Source organism: Genypterus blacodes, unplaced genomic scaffold (genome assembly GCF_046128005.1).
Source record: "Genypterus blacodes isolate CSIRO-AG114 ecotype Tasmania unplaced genomic scaffold, CSIRO-AGI_Gbla_v1 ptg000028l_1, whole genome shotgun sequence".
Classification (NCBI taxonomy): Eukaryota; Metazoa; Chordata; class Actinopteri; order Ophidiiformes; family Ophidiidae; genus Genypterus; species Genypterus blacodes.
In genome coordinates, this window is record NW_027466841.1 from 1,650,900 (window position 1) to 1,677,500 (window position 26,601).

The window sequence follows — 26,601 nt, forward strand, 5'->3', positions numbered from 1 at the left end:
TAACGACCTATGAAAAAAAGAAAACAAAGCTGGTTCAATATCACTTAAAATAATACATAAAACCTAATTATTCTGAGCTATGCATTATCACAACAAAAAGGAGTATCCGGTGCTTCCAGTACTTGTTATCAGCAGTACGATCTCAAAAGCAAATATGTATTAAAGTGGGTTGTTAAAAAAGAGCGTCGCCCGGACTGGGTTTTATGGACTAGCGACATTCTGGCCTTTTTTGCTGCCAAGGTGCAGGAAAACGACATTCACTTCTCAAAATTACAAGGGGAATTAAATAATAAATGTCCTAAATGAATTTGAAAAATGGTTTGGTCGACTTTGTTCAAGTGTCCTGCATCTCTGTAATCATTGCCATAGAGTGATTTATGCGCTTTAATAACCGTGACAGCGGATAGTTTGGCGTTCTGGGGCTCTTTGCACGGTAACGCCATTGTATCAATGTATTCCAGAGTACTTTCCCCTTGCAAATACTGTTTACATGAACTTTATTATGGTGGAATATCCACTTCCGCGTTTCACGTTGACCACGCCTCAGAATCTGTAAACGTCCAATCAGCGCCCGGTGTAATGCCTTGTCGTATTACGTCATCATACGACTTGAAACGTGTTCATGTAGGTCAAAATTAACTTTTTACCAGAAGTTTGTCAGGATTCATGTATTGTATTTTATGATCCTTAAAGTGAAAATATACACATTATCAGTTTACATCCTTTTGCCTCATAGACGCCGTTATTATTAAGGGGGAAATGATCAGGCGCTTTGATTTACTGCACTTTTATGCACTTATCTAATGGTGAAGTATAATGATTATAAGTACTATTATTAGTATTTAGTATTATTACTCAAAAGATAAGGATTTAGTTCGCGACTCGTAAATGTGTTTGCAAAGCCTTGAGGCCCCGAATTCAGAACGTCACGTGATATTTATCCAAATTTGTTTAACCTACAATGTGCTGGTGTTGTCTATTGTATATAAACGTACTTTACTCCCACAGCGGCCTTCAATACGGGAGCAATGAATATATCTTAACATAGCTTCAGTTTTAGAACATTTCTTAAGAAGTGACTTGACCATTAGATAAAAATTGTAAATGGCTCAGACTTTGGGTTTTTACTTCTTAACGCTGCAAAGGTGCTTAATACAGTTACGTGTCCAAAGAAAAGCATTTAATGTGTATTGGGTAAGTGATGCAAATTTGTGAATGTTTCTTATATTGCATGAGATTCACTGATTACCTTTGACTAACACTTCTGACGATCGAGTTGAATAAATGTATCGCTGTCTCATATCCGGGGTATTTGCCCTTGCTTCGTACAGGGGCGGGCTCTGCTCTGTGATTGGACGTTGCTAAGTTTCCTGCATGATTGGCAGTACCCCGTGCATCCGGTTCATTCCACTATGCGCAGAGCCGACTGTCCACAGGAGCCTCAATGGCGTTTGTAGTCTTCAACAGATAGGGCTGTGGATGTTATTAAATCCACCGGCATCGCCCTAAATACAGGCCTGGTTGATTCCCAGAGCCATTGATAATAAACTGGAACATTTATTGCACACGAAAATATTAAAATTTCTGATCAATAGTGAATTTATAGGGGATAAAACTTGAATTAAAGGGAACATGTAAACAGTACCAACCGGGTCAAGTTTTCATTTTGTTCGAGAAACAAGAGCGCCGAAAGACGGCATTTGCTCGTTTCTGAACGCTTAAATCGTAATTCAGTGGAATAAAATCACCTTTACTTAACTTGGCACCGGAAAAGGACAGCTTTCACTAAGGACTTTTTTCTTTTTCACCAGTCAGCCCACTAGCTGCTGAGCATTAGCTAGCAGTGCTAGCTAGAGTGAGACGAAGACGGCACCACAATGCTTCGCTGTGTGGTCGGGACCTTCTTCGTTTACTGACAATTTCAAAGTACAGTCTTTACCGCAGTGGAGAACCATCTTGCCATTTTCTGCTTTGACAACCAGTGGACGAATTCGTTGGAATGACTCGATGTGAAGGACTGGAGCGGACACTAGCGGCCTAGTGTGTTTGTGTATTTTCCTGTCCTGTTTGTGCTTAGTAACACTTTTTGTTTGGACATTCGGAGCTGCTGAAGTTCTTCCGTGAATGAATTGGCTGGGCCAGGAAGGCCCAGTCGCAGGACAGGAACCGAGCCGGCGTGAGGGATGCCTGGGTCGGACCGACATCATGGGACCAAGAGGAAGCCGGAATCTAGCATTAGCGGTGCGCCACACCACCAGACCCAGGCCCAGACTCATACCTCTGCGGGAGACATGACAGGCAAAGGCGATAAGGTGCATTCAAAAGCTTCAATGTCTTCTTCCTCGTCCACTTCAAAGCGTAAACGGCATAAATCAACCAAACATGGTCGGGAATTGTTGGCGGCACCGGGCCCAGTATTTCCTACCCTCAGCGATACAGCGCCACCTAGTGTCAACACGATGAAGCCTCTGGTGGAGTATGACGATATCAGCTCGGATTCGGACACTTTCTCGGACCCACCATCCTCCAGGCCATCGGAGAGGGGCGGTGGGGATCGACTGGAGCTCTCCCCAGACTACGAGAGAGATGATTTCTGCGTTGAAGCTGGCGGTAGAGAGAACAGGGGGCACAGGCACTCCCGCAAGAAGGCAAAGGACCCTAATAAAGTTAGAGACTCCGGGAATGGGGAGCGTGGTTACAAGAAAAAGTCCAGTAAGGACCATGAGAGAGGAACTTCTGGAAAGAGCAAGGAGAAGGCTGCCCTTGCAGGCTCCTCGTTTAAACGCCAGGACCAGACAGACGGCGACTTCAAACGTGGGGAGCTGGTGCAGTCGTCCCAGGTACAACCTGCAGCCAGTGTAGGTAGCACTACTTCATCTACATCATCGTCTCGCAGCAAGGAAAGCAGTCGCTCAGGGAAGACTCGCAAAGACAAACAGCTGAAGAGAGAAGGTCGAGGGGAGGGAAGCCGCGCCTCATCACAGAGGGGCCGGGCAGACAAGAGCCACCGCAAGTCCTCTAAAGGCCACAAGTCTAGCCCTAAGGGCAAGTCCTCGACTAGGGGTAGTCCCCGGCGGAAGGGCACTACCTCCGCACTGTCCCCCAGTCCCAGGAAAGGGGCTGGCAGTGATAGTCCACTGGGTGGCGGGTACGGGCAGCAGGGTGATGACGGTTACAACAGACGCAGGCTGACCCAGCAAAGCCCCAGCCCTTACCGAGAGATGTCTCGCCGCAGCAGGCAGAGATCAGACAGCCCCTATGGCAGCAGACACCGGTCCTCCAGCTACGAGCGAGACAGCAGCCCCTATTCACGGAGACGATCCATCAGCCCGTATGGTACACGGAGATCCTCCAGCACCAGTCCCATGTCAAGGTGAGTGTCCCACAACGCGCTGGAGACCCTTCACTGGAAATCTATAAACACTGACACAACCGTAAATGTTAATAGAGAAAGCTAATCATAATATTGTATTTGAATGGCACGGTGGAATGATTGACTGTAAATCTACAGCTGGAAGCATATTTGCATAGTATAAGGTTATTGATTAACAAATAAGACCTAGTTTAAACAAATGCAATGTGCTGTACCTGTGCTCTTGTTGGCTGTGAAAAGGGACATGTCCTCTGTAATCTGTCAGGGTGTAGATGTTTCTGAGGGTTTCACATCTGCTTAAACACACACTGAGATTTGCACCATTTAGCTTAAAGTTTTTTTAGCTCCATCCAGCAGAGCAAAACAATCCTCTAAGGTGAAAGGAGTACAACCACATTTTACTTAGTATATAAGAGAGAGAACCACAAACTCAACTTGTCAGCAGTTTTAGTTGTTAAACAGGACATTAGGTCATTGTCATTTCAGTTCACTTCAAAGTTTCGAACCTTAAGATTCAGAGCAGAGAGTTATTTCACTTCTGTCTTGATTTCACTTTATTTGTTCTGTCTTCAAGGGGGTTGTAAAGGTTAACTTTACTAAATGTTTCATGTATTTCATCTTATTTAGGCGCTCAGGCAGATCCAGGAGTCGCTCCCCTCTCTTGTACTCTTCTCGTCGCTCTTCCTCTCGTTCACGTAGCAAGAGGCATGCATCCTCTGCTGGGACAGGGGGCAGTTCACACACCGCCAGGCCAGCAAGCCGCTCCCCTCCCTCCTCCCGTCTTCCACTAAACTCCAGCCTGGGAGCAGAGCTGAGTCGTAGGAAGAAGGAGCGTCAGGCTGCTGCAGCGGCTGCTCGTGTCGCCACTGGAGCGTCTCCTCCGCCAGCACGGAAAGCTACAGCTTCATCCGCCTCACGGCCTGCTAAGGCTGAAGCTTCACAGCCGGAAAAAGAGTCAGCGGCTGAAGCTCAGCCCCCACCTTCTGTACAGTTACCCCAGGACACTCCCAGTGGTGAAGATCAGGTTACTGCGCCTCCACCATCCTCTTCCTCCTCCTCTCCTGCACCTCCTCTGCCCCCACCCTCTCCACCTGCACCACCCGGACCAGCCACTGAGGCTCCACCGCCACCCCCTTTGCCAGAAACAGGCATTCAGCCTCCTACCTTACTCTCAGCCATGGCTCAGGCCAAATCTCCAGCGCCGCCCACACGCAGCCCCGCCCGTCAGACTCCACTCCACAAGACTTCAACTCTGCCCCCACTGCCTCTACCACCCACACTGCTGGGGGACGCTCAGGACAGGTGAGGCCCCCCAACACACATGTCACAATGCACAATCATCCCACTCTGGGTTACAATACACACTGAGATGGGGCTGCATGAATAAACTCCATTTATGCCAAAAAAAATACATCCTAACACTTCACATTCGTTAAGAGACTCGAGGGGAAATGTCTCCACCAACAGTGGGGCGTTTTAGGTTGGGGACACTTTGTTAATACTCATGAAGAGGTTGCAGCTGACCATGAGAGGAGAGGCAGTGTCGGCTCATTTTCCCTGCAACAACAGAAGTATAAATTTGCAAGTCACATTTATAAGTTAATCATGAATACTATTTTTACTGTTTGAGTAATTGAGTATGGAATTGATCCCTTTCTATGCAAACTATCAAGAATAATGACATTTGCCCATCACGGTCTCCCTCGCATGTGTTACGTCTTCAGAATGATAGACATCACAACATTTAAACATGTTTAAACGACCAAGTTTCATCATCAAGCATGAGCAACATCATAAAAGTACATTTGTGGGAAGGCTTGGTCATAAAAAGCAAAGCTACGGGATACCCTCATTTTGAATGATTAATGAAATAGGTCTTAATCATCTTTGTGCCCTTGCCAGCAGCACCATGCATCCACCACCGCTCAGCTGGACCCGGCTCTTTTATTTTGATCATTGGCTCAAATTCAATCCTCAACTGGGAACATTCTTTTGTCATGGATTGTTTCCAAATATGGAACACCTGCTCGCCTTGTATTGTATTGTTGAAAGGTCCACGTCTTCTTCAGTTTGAGACGTTGTGAGGAGAAGGTGGCATCTCACAAGTTGATTACGTATAGACGTCTGTCAAAGCGGACATTTGAACACGTAACACACAGGCGCAGCTCGTCATCAAGGCTGCATTCCAGTGCGAGGTGATTGTGCGTTCATTGCATATGGCCTCCAGGCATCACTAATGCTGCTGCCTCCACCTCTGACCATCCTGTGCTGACATGTCTGAGTTTGCTGTGAGATAGATTTGTCTTTCTCTCTCACTCTCTCTCTCTCCATATGTGCCTTGTGATTCCTCTTATGTTAGGTTGAGTAGGTCGGTACATGTGGATTTGCTTTCGCGTGCGTTATTTGTGTGGCCACCCTCATTTCATTGCACAAAGATGTCATTTACAACAGCAGAATCTTGAACAGAGTACAAGATGGAATGGAGCACATCTGCATCATTCATGTCTCTTCATGTCCTCTGGCGTAGAACCTCTCTGCAAAAACCAACATGTTTTGTTTAACAGTGGTCATCACCAGGTCAAGTTCCTTCTCCCTCAACCGCACAGTGTGTAGCTACTTGCCAGCCCTCTTTAGATTTGCTTCAGAGAATGACGTTAACCCAAACCTAAAGACGCTTACGGCAGTTCCGCACATGGCCAGTTTTTCTGTTCAGTTGCGAAAGACGCCCTTTATCTCAAATCCCACTCTGTTCTGTGCCCTCCTGCACTTGCGCAGTTTCCCTTGTCAGTTGCCTCACAAATTATGCACTAAGCGGTTGACCTCAAGGCACCATAAAGCACCGCAGGCTGTTTTTCTGTCTCTTGAAAACATTTGTATCTTGTAAATCTGTGTATGTATGTTGTGCTCTCAGTCCAAAGAAGTCAACCCCTCCCCAGAGGACCAGGAAGGACAAAGAAGCGCGCAGCCGGCCATCACTGATTGACCTCCCGTTACCCCCCACCCTGCACGGAATGGACGCCTCACCCCCCCAGTCCCCGATCCGACAGGCTCCCCCGCTCCCCCAGCCGGCCCTAAAGAAGAGACCAAAGTCAGTTTCTGTCTGTAATCGCACATTTCTGCGCTTCTCTTTCCAATCTGCCTTTCTGACCGCCTGTCATCCGCTTTGTCCTGATTTCCAGGATTTGCTGCCCACGGTACGGTGAGCGCAAACACACCGTGAGCGATTGGGGGAAACGTTGTGTAGATAAGTTTGACATCATCGGCATCATAGGGGAGGGAACCTATGGCCAAGTGTACAAAGCCAAGGACAAAGACACCGGTGAGCGTTTGATCATTTCATATCACAACACTCCCCAAATGCATTCTTCCTATGATTTTTGCTGAATCCTCTCTTCCGCCTCACCAGGTGAGCTGGTGGCTCTGAAGAAAGTGCGTTTGGACAATGAGAAGGAGGGTTTCCCCATCACGGCCATTAGAGAGATCAAGATCCTGCGGCAGCTCAAACACCGCAGTGTCGTCAACATGAAGGAGATCGTGACTGACAAGCAAGACGCACTCGACTTCAAAAAGGACAAAGGTAACCATGCCGACCTCGTGCGAATGTCTGTGTGAAAGTAGTTTGGGGGAAGAATATCTGTAACCCTACATTTGTGTATTTGTTGGTTTTGCTTGACTCTTCTCTTCTGGCTGCTTGTAGGTGCTTTCTACTTGGTGTTTGAGTACATGGACCACGACCTGATGGGCCTGCTGGAGTCCGGACTGGTCCAGTTTTCCCAAGAGCACATCCGCAGCTTCATGCGGCAGCTGATGGAGGGCCTTGACTACTGCCACAAGAACAACTTCTTGCACCGAGACATTAAATGCTCCAATATCCTGCTTAACAACAGGTAGGGAACAGAACCAAATGATCCCAGGAATAAACTGTCTGTGGTGGTGGTGTCCAATATGGAAACTGTTATTTTACTTTCCTGATCTGATTGACTGCCATTGAGCCTAATCGATGTGAAACTCGCTTGGCCTACATTCGTTTTATTCTTGGTTCTTGTCTAGGTTTTCCCTTTTTACCCCTGATCCCACTCATGCAAGTTAATGAGGGAAAAAATCCCGTCCTAATCCTCGCGTCATCCACCGTCTCCGTTGGCAACACAATGTTTGTCACAGCAGGGCAGCAGATTACGTCTCGCCGTACTCGTCTGTCTGAAAGCGGCGTAAAACCGGCGAGCAAAAGCAATCGAGCGCCAACCGTAATGATTGGATCGCGAGTGTTTACAGCGGCAGAGCTAATTACAGCGCCGCTAATTTCATCAAGCACCTCAAGCAACACGATTTGAATGAGGAGAGGAAGGCCTCACAGATGGCTGCTCAGCGGAAGTCGGCGTCCAATCAACAAGCATTACAGGATGCATGAAAGAACAAGATAAACAGCCCACAAAAATGTTGTTTTACTGTCTAATTGAGAATTGTGGTTTGTTGCCTGTTGACATCAAGAAAGATTGTGCATTGGAAATCATTTTCATGTTCACGGTGCAGCATACAAATAAACCTTTTCAGTCATTTCTAGTAAAAATGAACTGAGACGCTGCTGTCTGAGGGTTAGATGTTGCTTATAAATCCGTAGTTTTCTGTACTTTTGCACACGAGCACTGATCTGACATTGTTTCTTCCTCTTCTTCTTCAGAGGTCAGATCAAACTGGCTGACTTTGGTTTGGCTCGGCTCTACAGTTCAGAGGAAAGGTAACACAAGCCTGTCACCTTCATGTTTATCCTCTAGAATCTTTCCACGTTAAGTCTGTACGCTCTGATGATGCTTTTTGATTCCTTGTGTTAATATTAATTGAATTGACTGTCAGCTGTGTTAGTCATCCTTTGCAAGACCTCTCCACTAGATGGTGCTGTTCTCTCCTCTTGGAAGAATAACCCCCAGTCGGCGAAAAAGCTGTGTTGATATCTCCTCTGTCTCCTTTGTTGCCTCCTAGTCGCCCGTACACTAATAAGGTGATCACACTATGGTACCGCCCGCCCGAGCTCCTGCTGGGAGAGGAGCGATACTCTCCAGCCATCGACGTGTGGAGCTGTGGGTGAGTTTGACCTAGACATGCACCTGAAACGCCTCTCCATTTCCATTCCTCCGTTCTATAATGTTTGTATGGTAACTTTGATTTACAATGTGACAAAGTCAAGAGGGAGAACTGGCACGAAGCGCGTTTAACAGCAACACGTTTCCACCAATGTTCCCGACACCTCGACGGGACCAGCTGCTCGTAACTCCCTTCTGGAGAAAAAATGTTCAAATAAGACGAGCTAAGTTTCCGTCACTAAGTTAATCCAAATACAGGAAGTAAGAAAATCAGAGCCGTGTTGTTGTTTTAAAGAAATGATCCGCAAATTAGTGGACAGATAGTTTCACGTCTGCCTACTCGGTAGCAGCCGGCCTCATGAACGCCTCCCACCCACCGTGCTGAACTGCACCAAGGTAGAAATCTGTTGGCTTAGTGATTTTTTTTTTTTTGTCGAAGGAGTAGAAATCTTAAATCAAAAGTAACAGATGCATTTGGAAGTATTTCTTTCCTGCTATGTAAGCAAATATGTTGGCAAATGATGAGCAGACTTTCTGAAGTCTTGTGGGCATCAGGAGGCAGATTTAGCTCACTCAGATCAGAGCTACTCCGCTTCTCCTCTCTACCTGTGCAAAACGACGGCATCGTTCATAGCAGAAGACGCTAGCTCAGTAAACGAGTCAAATCAGAATTGATTGCATCCTTGGATTCCACATTGTTCTTTCTCTCCTGCTGTGGCTCAGGTGCATTCTGGGGGAACTCTTCAGGAAGAAGCCCATCTTCCAGGCCAACCAGGAGCTTCTGCAGCTGGAGCTCATCAGGTCCGTCTCTGAACGTGTTGTTCGTCGTGTGTGTTGTCTCTGCCGCTCTGTCCCTGACCTCGCTCACGCTCGGGTGTCTGCCTTTGTCCTTTTTTTCGCAGCCGTCTGTGCGGGAGTCCCTGCCCTGCTGCCTGGCCCGACGTCATCAAACTCCCCCTGTTCAACACCATGAAACCCAAGAAGCAGTACAGACGGCGCCTGCGGGAGGAGTTTGCCTTGTATGTAGCTCTGCCGTCCTGACCAGTCCTCCTGTAAACTCTGTAACTCTTCCTTCTTCTGCTGTAAACCTCTTTGTGTCTCGTCCACAGTTTACCCACTCCTGCCTTGGACTTACTTGACCGCATGCTGACGCTCGACCCTGGACGGCGCTGCACATCAGAGCAGGCTCTTCACAGCGACTTCCTGAACGACGTCGAACCCAGCAAGATGCCGCCTCCCGAGTTAGTACCTCTGTGGTGGCAGCCTTTATCACATGAAAGCTACCGCCCGTTTGACCTCTGCCGCTCGTTAGCTCTTGATCTGATTGTCCGAAATCGACGAGGGCTCGACTTTTTTGCCTCGAGCTCTCGTCGGATTCAGACATAAATTCAAAGATACAATCAAGCTCCAAGCCTTGTTCAAGATTTGATGTTTGGGGTTCTGTGAAGAAGCTTCGTGGTCGAGAAGCAGGCAGTGTAAGAGAGAGGAGACGAGTGTCCTGACACGGCTCAGGAAGCTACAGAGGGAGACGCTCTTAACACTAAACCTTTTATGATGATGATGATTATGCTGATGTAAGAATTTAGAAGCCTTCTCTGGTTGCTTATCTCTGTCAGCCGGGTCGGACTAGGACACAAATATTTCACACTCCTATCAGACTCAAATTACGCGTATGGGTGTTAAGTGTGTGTGTGTATGTGTGTATATGAGTGTGGGGTTGAGTTGTGCTTGGACGGGACTCTTGGGTTACAGGTCTGGGTCGCGTCCAAGATGTAAAGCCTGACCTCAGCTCTGGAAAATGTATTATTTGATGCAAATTGTTTAAAGACATTGTACATTACGTTGTTTTCTTGTCATCCAGTCTGAGGTTTTAGCTGCAGTATATTTAATTAACTCGTCTTCTTTGTGTTTATTTTTCCTTGTCATGTGCAACAATCCGTTTCCCTCGGCATCTTAAAATGTTTACATCTCATTTCTCACTTCATAACTCCACGTTTTGTCTGTCTCGTCCGTCTGTCCCCCCCCCTCCGTGTGTGTGCAGCCTCCCTCACCATCAGGACTGCCACGAGCTGTGGAGCAAGAAGAGGCGGCGCGCCCATCAGAGCGGGGCGAGCGAGGAGGCGCCTAAAGCCCGTAAGGACCCCACAGGGACGTCTCGCGGAGAAAACAGCCGGACGCAAAACAGCCCCGCCGGAGCTCCGCCCCCGCCGCCTCCTTCCAGGAAGCCGGCCGCCGCCACCATCTCAGAGAGCGACCTGTCAGGTAGCAGCTGACATTCACACACACACACACACTGCACCACGCACACTCTCACACGAGGTGCACTCTCATGGCTGCATATCAGTGTAGTTATTGTTTTCTGTCTCGAGCAGAACCAAACTTTGCTTCTGACCGTGATTCAGCAGCATGCCAGACGTCTGTCATAAACCTTCCACTTTTAACTGAGTGTGTGTGCACGCGCTTGCATGTGTGTATGTATGTGTGTTTAGGCCTGGGAGTAGCGGCCGAGCAGTTGAACCAGACAGAGATGGCCGTGCTGCTGAACCTGCTCCAGGGCCAGACCGACCTCAACCTGCCCCAAGTGGCGCAGCTCCTCAATGTGGCCAACCTAGAGACACTCAGCCAGTCGCTCGCCGCCCTCACCGAGGCCTCTGACCACCAGGGGGCGACAGAGGACCAGGCCCAGCCCGCCGCCAGGTCCCAGCCCCCGGAGCCGCCTCCCGAAACCCTGGAGCCCTCGCCGCCGAGCGGAGACCCGCCCCTCAGCCAGGACGACCAGGCAAACTTGCTGGCCCTCATTTTGGGCCACATCATCAAACCGCAGGCTGAGGCGGCGGAACAAGGCGACGAGAGCAATGGCGTCCAGTCAGAGGAGGCACTAATGCGCGGTTCTGCTGCCTCTACGACTGACCGCAAGGGCAAGTCTGGGTTTAGTATCTAAGGGCTCAAACAGTGTGTGTGTGAGGGGGGTCACCGGGGGTCACCAGGTCAGGTGGGAGTTGAACAAAGGGGTAAGGAAAGAGTTTTTTTGTGACTCTATATTGTTCTATAACATTAAGTTTAGGGCACCCTGAAGAAACGAACAGGATGGGCTGATAGGAATGTTTGCTACTCCCTCCTCCCCTTCATCCCTGACATTCCTAAAATGCATCCTCCTCCCTCCTCCTCTTCGTCAATGCCTCGCACAGCAGCGAAAAAATGCGCAACGCTCAAGATGTCCGCCACGCAACCTCGGTAACCAGGAAAGGGTTCGGCGCACGCGGACGTCTCCACCGGTGTCACGCATAAGTCAGAAGGAAGTGTAGTATTTTTAATTTAGAGTGGAAAAAACAAAGGTTCACACTGTACTCTTCACCTCCACGTATCCCTCCTTCCTCTCCTTCCTTCCTTCCTTTCTTTCCTCAGTCCTCGTTTCTGTGCCTGTCCATCTCCACCACGTGTTCTTCCCTCCATCTCATTATAAAGTTCCTTGGATCTCCACAGGACTCGATGTTGCTCTAACAGTCTGTAATGTGTCGGCCTTTTTATGAAGAACCTCAATAAATTATCATGTGAAAATAAATGTTTGAATCTTTAGACCTCACCTGCATGTCTTTCTTTTAACTTTTGGTTTATCACACATTTTCTTTTTTGTTTTGTGTTTTGTTTGGAACTGTTCCCTCTGGATCTGACATTAGGTGATGACTGTGAGGAGTAAAGGGAATAAAGCGAGGCACTGGGACGCTCGCAGCCTCTCAACACTTTGATACTTTAAAGTTAAAGCACTGGTACATAAGTCACCTCCTGTCTCCATCCAGCTCCACGTGTCTGTCCCGGTGTCTCTGTCCCCCCCCACCTCCTCCCTGGTGTGTGTCCCTGCTCTCTCTCCTGTTGGTTTTTTATGAGATACTGGCGCCAAAAACCAAATCCAGCTCAACCTGTTGTGTACATTTGAAGTGTTTACATTTATAAACTACTTGAATTTGCTGTGTAAAATAAACAGTTGTTTGACTGAAACGAGGCAAATGATGGACAGGACTTCCCCCAACTGTAACGGTTTACTGTGTGAGGCGTTTTACCTGAAGGTGATGCTGAGGCTCTGCTCACTGTGCTGCAGCTGCAAAGCATGCTGGGTCCTGTAGACTTAGTCCTCACCCGGGCTGTCTAATGTTTTACTATATCAGTTTAAATTGAACCATTTTTTACATTTGGATCGAATGTGCCCCCTCTAGTGGTGAAGGAAGGAATGTTGCCTTTGCCCATCTGGCGCGTTTGACCTGCACTTCACCTGCACATCCATGTAGACTCTGCTTTAGCTTTACAAACATGTGAATGTGATTTAAAGTTCAGTAGCATAGATAAACATTTTAGCAGTGAGATGCTCCAGTTAGTATTTGTGCCATAACATGTAACACTGTCCTCTGTTTGGCCTCCTCAGATGGTGCCGTGCCAAAGAGGAAACAGCTTGGGTCCAAGCAGCTCCCTCCATCTGGCGAGCAGCGTCCACCCTCTCCACCCGGCCCGCCTCCGTCAGCGCTCCTCCTTGGAAACGCTCCGCAGGGGGCCTCTGAGCAGGACATCAGCCCCACGGTGGCGGCGGCCTTGCTGCAGCTCATCTCCCAGCAGGACTCTGAGGCCAAGGCCCCCCAACGCAGCAAGAACGCCTCTCCGGCTTCAGACGCCCCGGCCCGTCCTCAGCCCCCTCTGCCCTGGGCTGCTGACTCGTCTCCTAAACCTTCGGCTGCAGCCGAGGCCCCAGCAGGACTGGTGACTGCTGCTTCTGCCACCGCAGCACAATTCCCTAAAGACCAGGACCTCCGCTTTTCCCACGGAGCCGCCCGCTGACCTCGAAGCCCCTGCGTGAGACGGGACCCCGGTTATCAGGGGGGTGACGGCAGACGAAGAAGACGGAAGAGGGGGACACCTGCAGGTTATGACTCGGTGGACCATCTCTCACACGCCCCAGACAAATTGCTTCTAAGTAGGTAGAGAATGTTGAATCAAAGATGTTGGTAAATGAATGTTACTCTGAGATGACCTGCGAGCGATCGGTGGGCCTGTTGGGGGCGTGGCCTGCTGGGGCCGTGGCCTGACCGACGTAACGCTACCGCCGCCACCTGCTGCCCCTCGCTCCTTCCTGTCCAGAGGGTCCTGACCTGAACGAGGTGGAGTGCCACACATGAAGTGTAATCAGCTGTGATCTTCTTTCTTTGTTTTCTTTTTCCTCAAGTCAATGATTGTCATGTTTACTGCAGTGGCCATTATGACAAGATTATCAGTGTGATGGAGAACCTGAGGGAGTCGTTGTCCTCCACTGTGATGTATTTGTGTCTGTGACACTGCACATGAAGATTAGCTGAAGCACTGGTTAAAGCGCATGGTTCGACGCTGAGACTGAGACGAGGCTGCTGATGATGACATAATGTAGGGCCGTGTGTTTCCTCATGAAGCCTGCTGGCTCCCGCTCCAAGCTTTGTGCCTCCTTTGACCCTCCAGCGACCCCTGACTGAATGATCATGGCCTAAAGGGGAAGTGTGGCTTAGGTTTCTGCTTTGGATAAAACACAAGAACTGTAGTTGATCCTGTTTGTAACTGAATGCTGCTCCTTATTCTTCAGTCATCAGCCCACCTTAATAACTGTACTCCTGCTCAGCTGTGAACTCCCCTCCTTTACTCGCACCTGAACCTCTGTAGTACTGATCTGAAGCCTGCAACGCTCACGATCCCGTCTCAGACGCCGATAAACCCACCGGTCATAGCGGCCGGCTTCATAACTCCCGCACTATTCTACTAGTTAAAGCATAAATTGACACACACACACACACAAACGCACACACACCTCTACGGCTTTTCCTGGTGGGCTGTGAAAGCCTGATCTTGCCCCTCGTCTCCCTGCCAAGTTGTGCAGAAAAAAGCTTTTTGTGTAGTTATTTTCTACATAAAGGATAAGACACATGCTTATGAAATAATGGTCCATGATTCTGTTCCCATTTTTTGCTTTTTGAAGGAGAGAGAGAGATAGGAGAGAGGAGCTTCATGTGTCTGTAAAAAAGAAAAAAATATTTTGTAATATGTGTTTTCTTGGTTTATTAAAGGCAGTCATGCGACCAGCTCAACTGTCTTTATGTTTCTGTGATCGGCCACTAGATGGCAGGCTTTCACTCACGTCGTCATACAGAAAGTCCTCACGGTCGTGCCGCCAATAATACCGGATCAAAGTTGAGATCTGCGGCGTTGGCGAGGCCGCGGCGTTCCTCCTCCTCGCTTCCTTCACTGCAAACTCACGTCGGCTGGTTTTCATTCTGCGACACACCGAGAGGAAAGTCAATCTTTGTAGCGAACAGGAGAAGCGTCTCTGATGTGACCTTGTTGAGGGAAAGTGAGCATGTTTGCACGTGTAACGAAGCCTGTTCTCCTTTTCTCCTTGTAAAGACTCAAAGCTCTGTGCGTATTGAAGCGCCTTACAGAACGCAATGTACACAGTATAGTAAGATCTAAAGCAGTGGTTCTCAAACTGTGGCACCGGGGTCATCAGTAGTACTTGAACTAATTGTGCGAGAGGCGCCTTTTCCGCCAATCTGTCTGTATCCCAGCTTGTTGTTTTGGTAGGCGCTTCAGCCGCACTGTAGGTTGAGACGTGCGGCCCGATACGTGTGTGTGTTATACGAGTGTGACCTTGTCAGACGGCGATGTGAAGCACTCCCTTTGCATCAATCTTATTTATGATGTGTGTTGGTTACTTCATCGCCATGCAGCCCTTGGGTTGATCTCTTTATGAAGATCTTGACAAGCAGACAAGGATCATAAACCGTGGATTGGCCCGAGACAGAAGCCTGCGAGCTTCGTGCAGTCTGGCTGCGTGTGTGTGTGTGCGCCAAGATTGGCCTCATGCATACCCAGACCAGCTCCTCACTTGGCAGCCTTACAGAGCCGCTTACCCCCCTGGCCCAGCAAGCAGCTGAGCCTCTGGGTGAGAGATCCTTTTAGAGTGGAGGCGGTGGGAGGCTCACCTGCCCTCTAGCACAGAACCCAGTGTGAGTGAGATGAGACGGCACTGTGTGTGTGTGTGTGTGTGTGTGTGTGTGTGTGTGTGTGTGTGTGTGTGTGTGTGTGTGTGTGTGTGTGTGTGTGTGTGTGTGTGTGTGTGTGTGTGTGTGTGTGTGTGTGTGTGTGTGTGTGTGTGTGTGTGTGTGTGTGTGTGTCCGTCTGATGCTTTCGCCCGTCGGGACTCCAAATAATGGTGAATGTGCCCGCAGGGAGTTTCCACAGGAGAAGTACTGGGCAGTGCCAAGTCACAGAGACCAGACGAATAAATCAGGGCTGAGGAGTGAAGAGAGGGAGGCGCACGAGGCGGCGCCATCAATCAGAACGCCACCTTATGGGGAAGCGCCCATAAACGTGCCACGCTGCCAGGCGGAGGCACGCGCTCGCCATGGCACAGGCAGGCAGGCAGGCGGCGGCGGCAGCCAGGAGGAGACTCCATTTTGAATGCTTCACTATCGGGCACGTCGGGAACAAAAGTGCCTTGATTGACAGTTTATTTTAGTCCCTCTGTACAAATGTGAATTCAGATCTATTTTCCGTCTTTGTTCTTGGGCAGCGTTCAAGCTTTAAAGCTATTTCAGTGAGGTGATTTAGGAACGCTGTCGTGCTCAACAGTTTTTCTGAGGATGCTGCTATTTGTTTGTAACAAAGCCACAGTCTGGATCTTCAGTCTGCCGCTTGAACAACGTCGCCCCGTAACATGAAGTCGCTGTGAGAATGTGGTGCGGATATTCTATTTAAAACTCTCTTAAATCAGTGAGGACTGGGTCAATACTCCTGCTTAATTGAACTTACAATGTCAGATTCAGGGTCCAGGCCTCCATAGAGTCCAGAGTCTGCAGGGTCGGCGCCGAGGCTCAAACCTGCGTCGCCGATGCTTTCCACCATCATTTCTCATCTTGCCACAGGAAACAATGGCAGAAACGTGTGTGTGTGTGTGTGTGTGTGTGTGTGTGTGTGTGTGTGTGTGTGTGTGTGTGTGTGTGTGTGTGTGTGTGTGTGTGTGTGTGTGTGTGTGTGTGTGTGTGTGTGTGTGTGTGTGTGTGGCTACATTTTAATTTGGCACCAAAACTCGCTCATGATGCAAGAAGAAGAAACAAGCTTAGAAGCAGCTAAAAAAATAGAGAAGATTGATGGACAAAAGGAAGCAGAGAAGGAAGCTTGAGCAGCTCCGGAGGAACGAAGGGAAGGAAACGCTTGGGTTTATTTCCAGGTTTTTACTTCCAAACCTTTGAGCGGATGACACTGTGCTGTATTTGCGAGTTTTAAGCAGCGCCTGGTTATCTGTCCTGCCTCTCATAAGTGCAGCCAGTGTGAAATGTGAGCGGTGAAGGCTTCTCCTCCTCCTCACTTAACTGCAGCTGAAGTACCAAATAAATCCACTCTTCCTCCTTTTTTTTAATCAATTTGACTGCTCGCTGTAGTAAATTCATACATTCAATAAAAAATCAAATAGGAAAATTCCTTCATTAATTCTACATCCTTCTTAACGTGTGTGTGTGTGTGTGTGTGTGTGTGTGTGTGTGTGTGTGTGTGTGTGTGTGTGTGTGTGTGTGTGTGTGTGTGTGTGTGTGTGTGTGTGTGTGTGTGTGTGTGTGTGTGTGTGTCTGTGTGTGTGTGTGTGTGTGTGTGTCTGTTTGTGTGTGTGTGTGTGTGTCTCTTTCATAAATCTGGGCCACCGTTGTCTCTCAGAGGTTTGATGTTGAGTTTGATGACTGAAGCTGTTTGATCAGTAACTACATGTAAACTCAGCAAGGGGAGACGGGGACCCCCACAGTCCCCTCACGCACGCACGCACGCACACACACACACACACACACACACACACACACACACACACACACACACACACACACACACACACACACACACACACACACACACACACACACACACACACTTGTGTTGCAATCAGTGTAAAATGATACATGGACACCTCTCAAAGCAAACCCAGTCAGTGTTAGTCAGTGATATTTACGTCGCGTCTCCATTATTGTCACGTCACTTCTCAACGCAGCAAATCGTCAATCATGAATGCAACTCGGGCAGTGAGAGAAATATTGCTGATGCTTCTTTGTCTTCTATCAAACCAAATTTAATGTCAGTCATTTGGTTTACGGCGACATTTTTATTTATGTGATATTTCACAAACTGATTGACTTTATCCCGGCTGTGATATACGCTTTAGCTTTACCGCAGCAACAGTGTCGCTTTATTGACGACCATAACGCCGTCTGCATCTCTGCTGGCTTCATCCTTCAGTGGGAAGCTGCTGCCACGTGCTCGTTTACGCCTCCATCACGCAGTGGCGACGCCCCACTGAGAGTTTGATCCGGATGTCAGATCTGCCAGATCATGCAGATATGCACGTCGTCAATAATCAATTATCAATAAAGGGGAAGAACGAGCTTGAACGGGACAAACGGACAGCAAAGTTATCGTGATGCTATCTGACCCTTTGTTGTTGTTTTGTTCTCTTGAGAGACGCATCACTTTCTCTGCATGATGCTGCACTTTTGTGTACTTTTCAAAGGTCTCCGCATCTAATTACAAATTCAAAGAGCTTCACAGGCTGCTTCTGCGTGTGTGTGTGGACTGCCGCTTTAAGGGCACAGGGGCTGCTGGGAAAGCATTCAGTGAGGGGGGTGGGGGGTGTTGAGAAGGCTGGGTGGGTGGTGAAAGGGGGGGGGGGGTGGACGGGCCCTGCAGGACCATTTGTGCTGAAGCTCATTTGCGCAGCGACACTTAATTGGCTACAACAATTAATTAATGTGTTGGAAAGTTGGCACAAAAAGTTCATTTAAGAGGGTTTTAATAAGCAATTAGAGGAAAAGCAGCGAAGAGGGGGAATTACTGGAGAGGAAAGAGAAAAGCAAGAGATGGAGTGAACGTCTGGCCACTCACACACACACACACACACACACACACACACACACACACACACACACACACACACACACACACACACACACACACACACCACTGTGTCATGGCCGCAGTGCTTTGTCTCTCTCACTGACCCTTCAGATGTTGAAGAGGCGCTGGGTGATAAGGCGGGCGTGATGATGTCATGACGCGGCTCTGCGGGCCCCTGGCTGCTCCCTGTGAGGGGGCTCCAGACCCCCGGTGGCCCCTCGTCTCCTCGTCCTCTCGTCCCCTCCCCTTTCCTTTCCTCCACCTCTTGTCTCCGCGCCCAGTGTAAAATATCGCATGACTAATGAGCGGAGCAGGTTGGAATCCTGGGGAAGATGTCCTTGGAAGACGAATGCATTTTCAGCAGAATAATTAACTTAATTAACAAATTCACATGCATATTCATCAGCCTATTAATGTCTGCGCCGCGCTGCTTGATGAGCAATGCAATAATAACCGTTTCATTTGCATATTCGCGTTCGCACTCGCACCCTTCTCCAAATAATTAAAACCCCCCAAAAAAGAGAGACACCAGAAGAAGAGGAGGAAGAGGAAGCAGTCACTCCTACTCACGCTGTGTCACCCCTCTTCTTCTTCGTCGTCTTCTTCTTCTGCGGTGTTTTTTACCTGCAGCAACATGGTCGCCATTCCGCCTTTGCTAGTTCAACTCCACACAGCCAAATGAGATTGGAAGTCTTTGACGCACTCTTCCTCTAGATTCCCCCCTTCCTCTTCCTCTCTGGGTGCCGCACATGCCGTCTCTCCTCTTCCTGTGTGCCCCTCTCTCTCTCTCTCTCTCACTCTCTCTCTCTCTCTATGTTATTTATTCATCCCTATCAGACGCCTTTAATTTATTTATTTCTCTCTTTTTGAAGTTTGCTTCGTCTGCCTGTCAGTGCATGTTTTGCCGAGAGAGGGACTGTATGTGTGTGTTTGTGTGTGTGTGTGTGTGTGTGAGCACCGCTGACAGTTATTATGTGGAGCTGGTTTGAAATGAGAGTCGCAGCCAGGAGGGACTGAAATAAGCAAATAAACGTGGAATGTTCGCGTCCTTTTGCTTCCTTGAATTCTGTTTGTTTTAAGGGCTTATATGTTTGTGTGTGTGTGTGTTTGCATTCTGTGTGTTTGTGTGTTTCCTGGGAGGCTGTAAGCATCACAGTCTTTCATCATCTGCGTGTGTATTTGTGTTTATTTCTTTGAACTGAACTTGTACTGTGTCACTGGTGTCTCTTGTTTGTGTCTCGTGTTTGTCTTTCAGAGTTCCTCGCCAATATTTCAGATGACAGTGATGTGTGTGTGTGTGTGTTGGTGTGTGCGTGCGTTTAAGACTGGACGTCGGGCGACTGAGTGTCTTTCATTGCTTATTTGGAGGTGCACTGATGCAAAAGCTTGTGTGTGTGTGTGTGTGTGTGTGCTGCCAGCTTGTGTTCACACAGCAGCAGTTTGCGGAACGAGAATTAAAAGTAGGGAGAGATGCCAAGTGAGTCCCTGGAGACAGATAGAGGGGACAGAGAGAGAAGAAAGAGGAAATAAAAAGGATTTCTCACACACACACACACACACACACACACACACACACACACACACACACACACACACACACACACACACACACAAAGAAACCGAGATGAGTAGCCTGTTATACAAAACCTACAAAACCCTTCACACACAATACAACAATCAGTGAGGCCTTTTGTCCTGGCTATTGATAACACACACACACTCTGAGCTCGATCTCTCTCTCTCTCTCTCTCTAGTCTCTATCTCTCTTCCTCTCTCCCTCTCCCCCCCCTCCCCCCCCCCCTCTCTCTCTCGTCTCTATCTCTCTTCCTCTCTCCCTCTCCCTTCCCTCTCCTCTCTCTCTCTCTCTCTCTCTCTCTCTCTCTCTCTCTCTCTCTCTCTCTCTCTCTCTCTCCCCCCTCCCGCTCTCCCCCCTCCCGCTCTCCCCCGCTCTCTCTCCCTCTCAGCCTGGTGACACCCTGTGTGCAGTGTGACACCGAGCTGTCACCTCCCACTCCCTGCATCGCACCTCTGCCCCCTGCTGGGCCAACCCCGTCACAGCACCCAGACACCCAGCCGGCCTCTCCTCCTCCGCTGCCACTTTACATTCTCTCACTCACTCGCTCCAACTTTTCACGCGCACTCGTCTCACTGCAACAACTTCATCAAACGCAGTTAAGGTGGAATTTCGAAATTTTGTCCAATTAAGACTTAGATTGGATGGTAAATAAACAGATTTTGCCTAATTTCTCCAAAATAAGGCCAAGAAAGGTTCACATCTATGTCCTGCCAAAGTGCCATTGAGCCCTGGGAATTTAACTACCAACCAGCTTATTGGTAAGTTTTGACATGAACTTTGTTTCCCTCCACATTTTGACTCAATATTATACTGAAATAAGCCGAAATGAGCAGAAAGTGAATTTGAAGGTTTACTGGCTGACACAGGATTTGAAAAGGCCAATAACAATATCAATAATTGACAGTTCCCATAAAGATAACCACACTTTTTGGCAAAGATATAGATTGAGGCATATGGTCGTCTCTTAAGGTTTATTTACAAAGATGATGGGAAGTTAAACCATTAGATTAAACACAAAAATATCACAGAAATTACAAAATTGGCTCATTCTTAATATGCAAATACAATCAGGATCAATATTCTAATCATATTTCTCCCTGTTTGATTTATCAGATAAGTCCCGATTCTGCATGTCCACATTTTTGAATAGAATAGAAAGACATGATCCTTTCGACTCTTCAGCTTTTGTTTATTGATCGCTTTCTGTCTGGACTTGATCTACGCTGTAACACCAGGTGACATCTGCTGCTCTCTTTCCAGGCATCGTCACTTCTTCTGTGTCCCTGCGCTTGTTTTCATACTTGGAGGCATCAACCGGCCGTCTGAGAGAGACACTGGAGGTGAGTCTGTGTGTGTGTGTGTGTGTGTGTGTGTGTGTGTGTGTGTGTGTGTGTGTGTGTCCGGCCAGGCAGGACAGTGGAGAGAGGGGACAGAGCGATTGAGATATAGAGCATTAGTTGGTGTCAGGAGTAAATTAGAGGCCAGATCTGTTTTCTAATCAGAGCACAAGCACCGTGTTAGAGGAATTAGGGCGACAGCTGCTGGGAGCTTTTTATTCCTCTCTCTCTCTCTCTCTCTCTCTCTCTCAGCCAGAGACAGGCAGACCCCAGCTCAGGGACCACCTCTTTACCACAGCCACCTGTCAACACCGGGGTGTGTGTGCGCCTGTGTGTATGTGTTTGTGTGTGTGAGAGAACGCATGTGGGGGAGGGACACACACACACACACACACACACACACACACACACACACACACACGCACATATAATGCTGCCATGCAAGCCGTGTACACATGCTTGCACACAGACACACACACACACACACACGTGCCGTCTGGTGCGCTGACCTCCCTCCATCTCTGAAATTAATGACAGTGCAGGTTCTGCGTGCGTGCAGCCGTTAGTGGTGTGTTTGTGTTTTCCGGCGTGTGTGTGTTACGAGGTCGCAAATGTGGGTAAGGTGGAGCGGCGGGAGCGGCCTAGCATAGTTCTGTTTACTATCAATCTCCGTTTGAACCTGAACGCCACACGGAGCCATCAGGGGAAGATTTTGACATACAGTAATGTTGGTTGAATGATAGAGAGGAGGAACACAAGAGGAAATGACACATTTACACAAAAGCAAGAAAGTGAACCTCTCAAAAAGCGACTAAGTCAAAACATCCACCATTTCTGTTCATTAGTGAATATTGGAAGTGATGATAAAAGGCTCTGACTGCTGATTCTAAGCATGATTGATGATGCCGGCGGTGCATAAATGAAGGTGGCGAGCTTGTTGGACTGGTTTGTTTGGCGGCACAGAGCGCTCTGGTGGGCCGGGCTGTGGGAGGGTGAGAGGTGTGGGAGGTGGCGTCGAGATTCACACCGTGTCACGCGCTCGCCTCAGATGTGTCACCTCCTCCTTCTCAAGCCGTCCAACGCTGTGAGCTTTCAGAGCGTCTCTCAGGTAACCGAGTGACGAAGACGCGAGGACCAAGTTCCCGTCGTACTTGCACAGTGTCGGTGAATGTCGGCAGTTCATTTCCTCTGAAACCAAATTGACCTTTTTTTTTCCTCTTGTTTGAGGTCACTAGGCAGCTTTTCTGCTCTGCTTCGTCTTCCCCTGAGGCGTGATGAAGGCTTCTTTCCGGTCCCTTCACGTGTTCCAAGCCCAAAAAGCCTCTCTGTCCTCTACTGGTTCCTCTTCCTCCCTCCCTCCTCACCTTCACACTCTTCAGCTTCTTTATTCAATCACTCAGATTCTTCTTCCTCTCTCCCTTCTCTCTCTCTTCTCAATTTTGAGGTTCAAAGGTAATCAACGTAAATCATCACAATATATCCGTGCATTTAAATTCCCCATTCCTACTCGTGCCATAACCTTCACCGCCACCATGACATCAGCAGACCGCTCACCCGCCCGACGCCACACACGCCTGCCATCTGCCCGGCCCAACCCCCTGATTCACGGGTGAATAGAGGAGCGTTCCTTCTCCGGCGTGCCAGTGGCCATCGAGAGCGACACCGAAACTGCAGACAAACCAAGTCCCCGGTGAGGACGGAGAGAGAGAGAGCGCGCTGACGAGCTTCCCTGAGGCGATTTCTGACAGTTGGTGCAAAAATACTCGGGTTGTGTTTGGTCAGCTGTCCTTGTGTGTGACCTCAGAGGATCCCGCAGGTGAAGAAGTCGAGTGTGTCGGTCCTGGGCTGCCGCGGCTACATCCAAAATCTTGAAAACAACGCTGGAGGCAGCTTATGGTGGAGGAAAGAGCAGCCATTATTCCTGCAGTCTGCACGCCAACTGCACCACCTCTGAACTCTGGAGGCATCATGGGGCAAGATGATGATGATGATGATGATGATGATGTTGAACAACAAAAACTCATTTAAAACATTTTACCCTGACCTTTGACCTCCCCCATCATAAGGAACACCTGGCAAGTGATCATGGCTTGTAAGCAGTTTCATGATCGTGACAAAGTTGAACCGCAAACTAACTCTGATATCAACAAACCTGAGATAAATAAGAACTTTGAGGTATTTAAACAAACTGAAAATGGCAGCAAAGATAAAAAGTGTTGCGTTTTTATATTCCTGTTTGTAAAAGATTCAGGTTTTAGTACCTTTATGCTCTTTTTTTAATTTCATTTTTTAATTTTCCTGCATCATAAAAATCTGACAAGAATATAACTTTCCTCTTATTTTCCCACATTAACAGTCTGAACTCAGTTTTACCGTGGCACTTAGACGCTGTTTGTCACTTCATAAAATAACAATACGTGTGATTGGCTGTCGTGCGAGTCGTGTCGCGCCGCACGTTTCCCCCTCAAACTTCCATTTCGGCGACAGTCTAGCGACACGGTGGGCTAATTTGCTATTGGCTGAAGTCTAATAGGGAAACACATGCACATACTCATACACACACACACACACACACACACACACACACACACACACACACACACCTCTCACTCTTGCACATCCCACACATGTGCGCCGCCACACAGTGTCATAAATAGACAGACAGTGCCAATCTGAGGCCTGGACGCGCGCCAGCTCTGCAGCAGCTCAGTAGTTAAATTATTAACACCAACCGGGAGAGAGACAAAGAGAGGAGGGGAGAGGAGAAGAAGGGAGGAGAGAGGAGAGGAGAAGGAGGGGAAGAGAGGGAGGAAGAAGGGAGGAGAGGAGTAGAAGAGAGGAGAACAGTAGAGCAGAGCAGAGGAGGGAAGGGGAGAGGAGGTGAGAAAAGGAGAGTAGAGGAGAGGCCGATCCGGGCGAGGGAGAGGAGAAGAGAGAGAGGAAGTCCACGAACAAACTTATTTAAACCGTTTAAACAAGAAAAAGACTTTCGGATAAATATATGTGTGTGTGTGTGTGTGTGTGTGAGGGGAGGTAGTCAGGTGGATGCTGAGGTTTTCATGGATGGCTGTGGAATACTAAGTGTGTGTGTGTGTTGGTGTGTGTATTTAGCGGTGCGAGGGGAGGGGAAGAGAGATGGAGGGAGATCAGGGATGTTGGTTCTGATCCAGAGAGTTAATGTTGCGCTCATTGATGGATAGAGTGCCAACAACCAGGCTCCATACCCACACAAGATGGATGGTCTCTCTCTCTCTCTCTCTCTCTCTCTCTCTCTCTCTCTCTCTCTCTCTCTCTCTCTCTCTCTCTCTCTCTCTCTCTCTCTCTCTCTCTCTCTCTCTCTCTCTCTCTCTCAGCTAAACGGTGATCAGAGCGCTCTGCCACGAAGCCGTCACATCCCCAGCAGCGGCACGTGTGCGTCTCCTCAGAGGTTTTAACGCTCGCCGTCATGTCAGCCGCCCCGAGTGTCTTTGTCTTTGGTAAAAAAGAGAGAGAGAGAGAGAGAGACATGGCCACACCTACAGATAGGTACAGATTTGGGCCTTAAACAGGAAAGAACGTGTGTGTGTGTGTGTGTGTGTGTGAGAGAACAAATGAGACCCACTGTATGTGAGCATGTACATCATCAGAAACTGAAGCAAAACAAAAAAAGTTCAGACTGTGTGTGTGTGTGTAAGTGAAAATGCATGTTCAGCAAGAAAGCAGAGAGGAGGCAGTTGTTCCATGTGTCTCAGTGTGTTTATAGTTTGTGCACTGGCGTGCGTGCATGTGTGTGTTGTATTTATTTACATGCTGAACTGAAAGCTTGACTACTTTGTCTGCGTGCCCCCCACCACCTCCACACACACACACACACACACACACACACACACACACACACACACACACACACACACACACACTTACTTCCCCTCGCTTCCTCCTTTCTGGCGGGGGCATCGGGGGGTGAAGTGATCTGTGCGAAAGCCTCCTGTTCTATGCGCCGCGCGGCTGAGGCAGAGGGGGATTGTGGGTAGCTGCTGTCTGCAGGGGTAAGGGGGGGGCGGCGGGGAGCGGGGAGGTAGGGGGGGGTTGGGGTGGAGGGGGTGGATGGGTTGCCGGGGCGGGCGGCAGCAGATGGCGTGCCACACTGTGAGGGCCGTCGGCTGGCATCCAGAGGAGGAGGAGGAGGAGGGAGGGAGGAGGGGGGAGGAGGGGGGTAGAGTTGGGAAGGGGTGGGTGGTGTGTGTGTGTGTGTGTGTGTGTGTATGGGGTGGGGGGGTAAAGGGGGCACGGGGATTGGAGGGGCACTGCTCCCAAAGTGCCAGCAGGCATCAAGAGAGAGACAGAGAGAGAGAGAGGGAGACAGATAGAGAGAGAGAGAGACAGATAGATAGAGAGACAGAGAGAGAGAGAGAGACAGAGGTGAGGGGCTTTGGTGTGAGACAGGCAGGCTGGCAGACAGACAGACAGGCAGGCTGGAGGGAGCCCACAGACTCTGAGATTAGAGCTTAATCGCGGTTTGGGAGCAGGATTTTGCTGCTAATTGCGTCCACTGAACACGAACCAAAACGACAGATTTGTCTTTGAACCCTAATTCACCAGTGACCTTTGACCTTCTCCACTTCCATACAGTGCGGCTGGCTGGAGGGGGGGCTGGTGGTTCCGCACCGAGGGAGGTGGGGCAGGACTTGGCCAGGCAGAGGTCCTCGGCTGGCATATTGCTGTCTGAGGACGGCTCAGTGATGTGGCGTGATGCTGGCGTGTGGAGGCCATGAGGTTGGCATATGCGGCGTGACGAGCTGACACGGGGTCGCCTCTGAAGTGACACGGGTTTGGCACGGCGAGCGGCGGGTGTGTGAGGGGTGCCGAGTCGGATTGCGGTCTTGAGGAAGAGGTCGTGCGGTTGAGCCTCACCTATCAGAGACGTCGACCTTTTGAACTGACGCTTCTGGATCTCGCAGGACTTTGAGCGCTGTTGTTCCACTACTGCAGAGCTCAGCTACGTTCCCTCAGCTTCTCGGTTCTTCGTTCTCTGGTAACCACGGCAGCCCAGGACCGACGCACCCGTTCTCTCTGGGCTCTCGGCCTCTGTGAAGCTCGTCGCTCACACATGGCAGCTAAATATTTCATATCAAGAATCGTCGTCATTCCGCATTCATGCTTGCACACGATGAAGCTCCACCTCGTCTTTCGCTGACTTCTTTGAATCTGTGCTACAAGGCAGGCAGGGCCGAATGCACTCAGGCATAAGCTAGGACCCACACACAAACACACACTCACACACACGCGCACACATGCTCAGGCCATTCAGGTTGACCT

General features: G+C 49.1%; 1 protein-coding gene across 1 annotated transcript; it reads left to right on the forward strand.

Moving 5' to 3' along the window:
• The first annotated feature begins 1,411 nt into the window (after positions 1–1,411).
• On the forward strand, positions 1,412–14,555 carry cdk12 (cyclin dependent kinase 12). The gene is made up of 14 exons (XM_076144054.1): positions 1,412–3,373; positions 4,001–4,675; positions 6,285–6,461; positions 6,553–6,692; positions 6,780–6,950; positions 7,071–7,260; positions 8,052–8,108; positions 8,351–8,452; positions 9,175–9,252; positions 9,354–9,470; positions 9,561–9,692; positions 10,493–10,713; positions 10,941–11,369; positions 12,869–14,555. Exons 1-14 carry the CDS (start codon positions 2,184–2,186, stop codon positions 13,273–13,275), a joined length of 4,086 nt encoding a protein of 1,361 aa, XP_076000169.1. The 5' UTR covers positions 1,412–2,183; the 3' UTR covers positions 13,276–14,555.
• Positions 14,556–26,601: the final 12,046 nt, after the last annotated feature.

Coding starts and splice junctions, on each gene's coding strand:
- cdk12 (XM_076144054.1), top strand. CDS start 2,184: ATGCCTGGGTCGGACCGACATCATGGGACCAAGAGGAAGCCGGAATCT. Junction 6,951..7,070: donor CGACTTCAAAAAGGACAAAG/GTAACCATGCCG, acceptor GGCTGCTTGTAG/GTGCTTTCTACTTGGTGTTT. Junction 11,370..12,868: donor CTCTACGACTGACCGCAAGG/GCAAGTCTGGGT, acceptor TGGCCTCCTCAG/ATGGTGCCGTGCCAAAGAGG.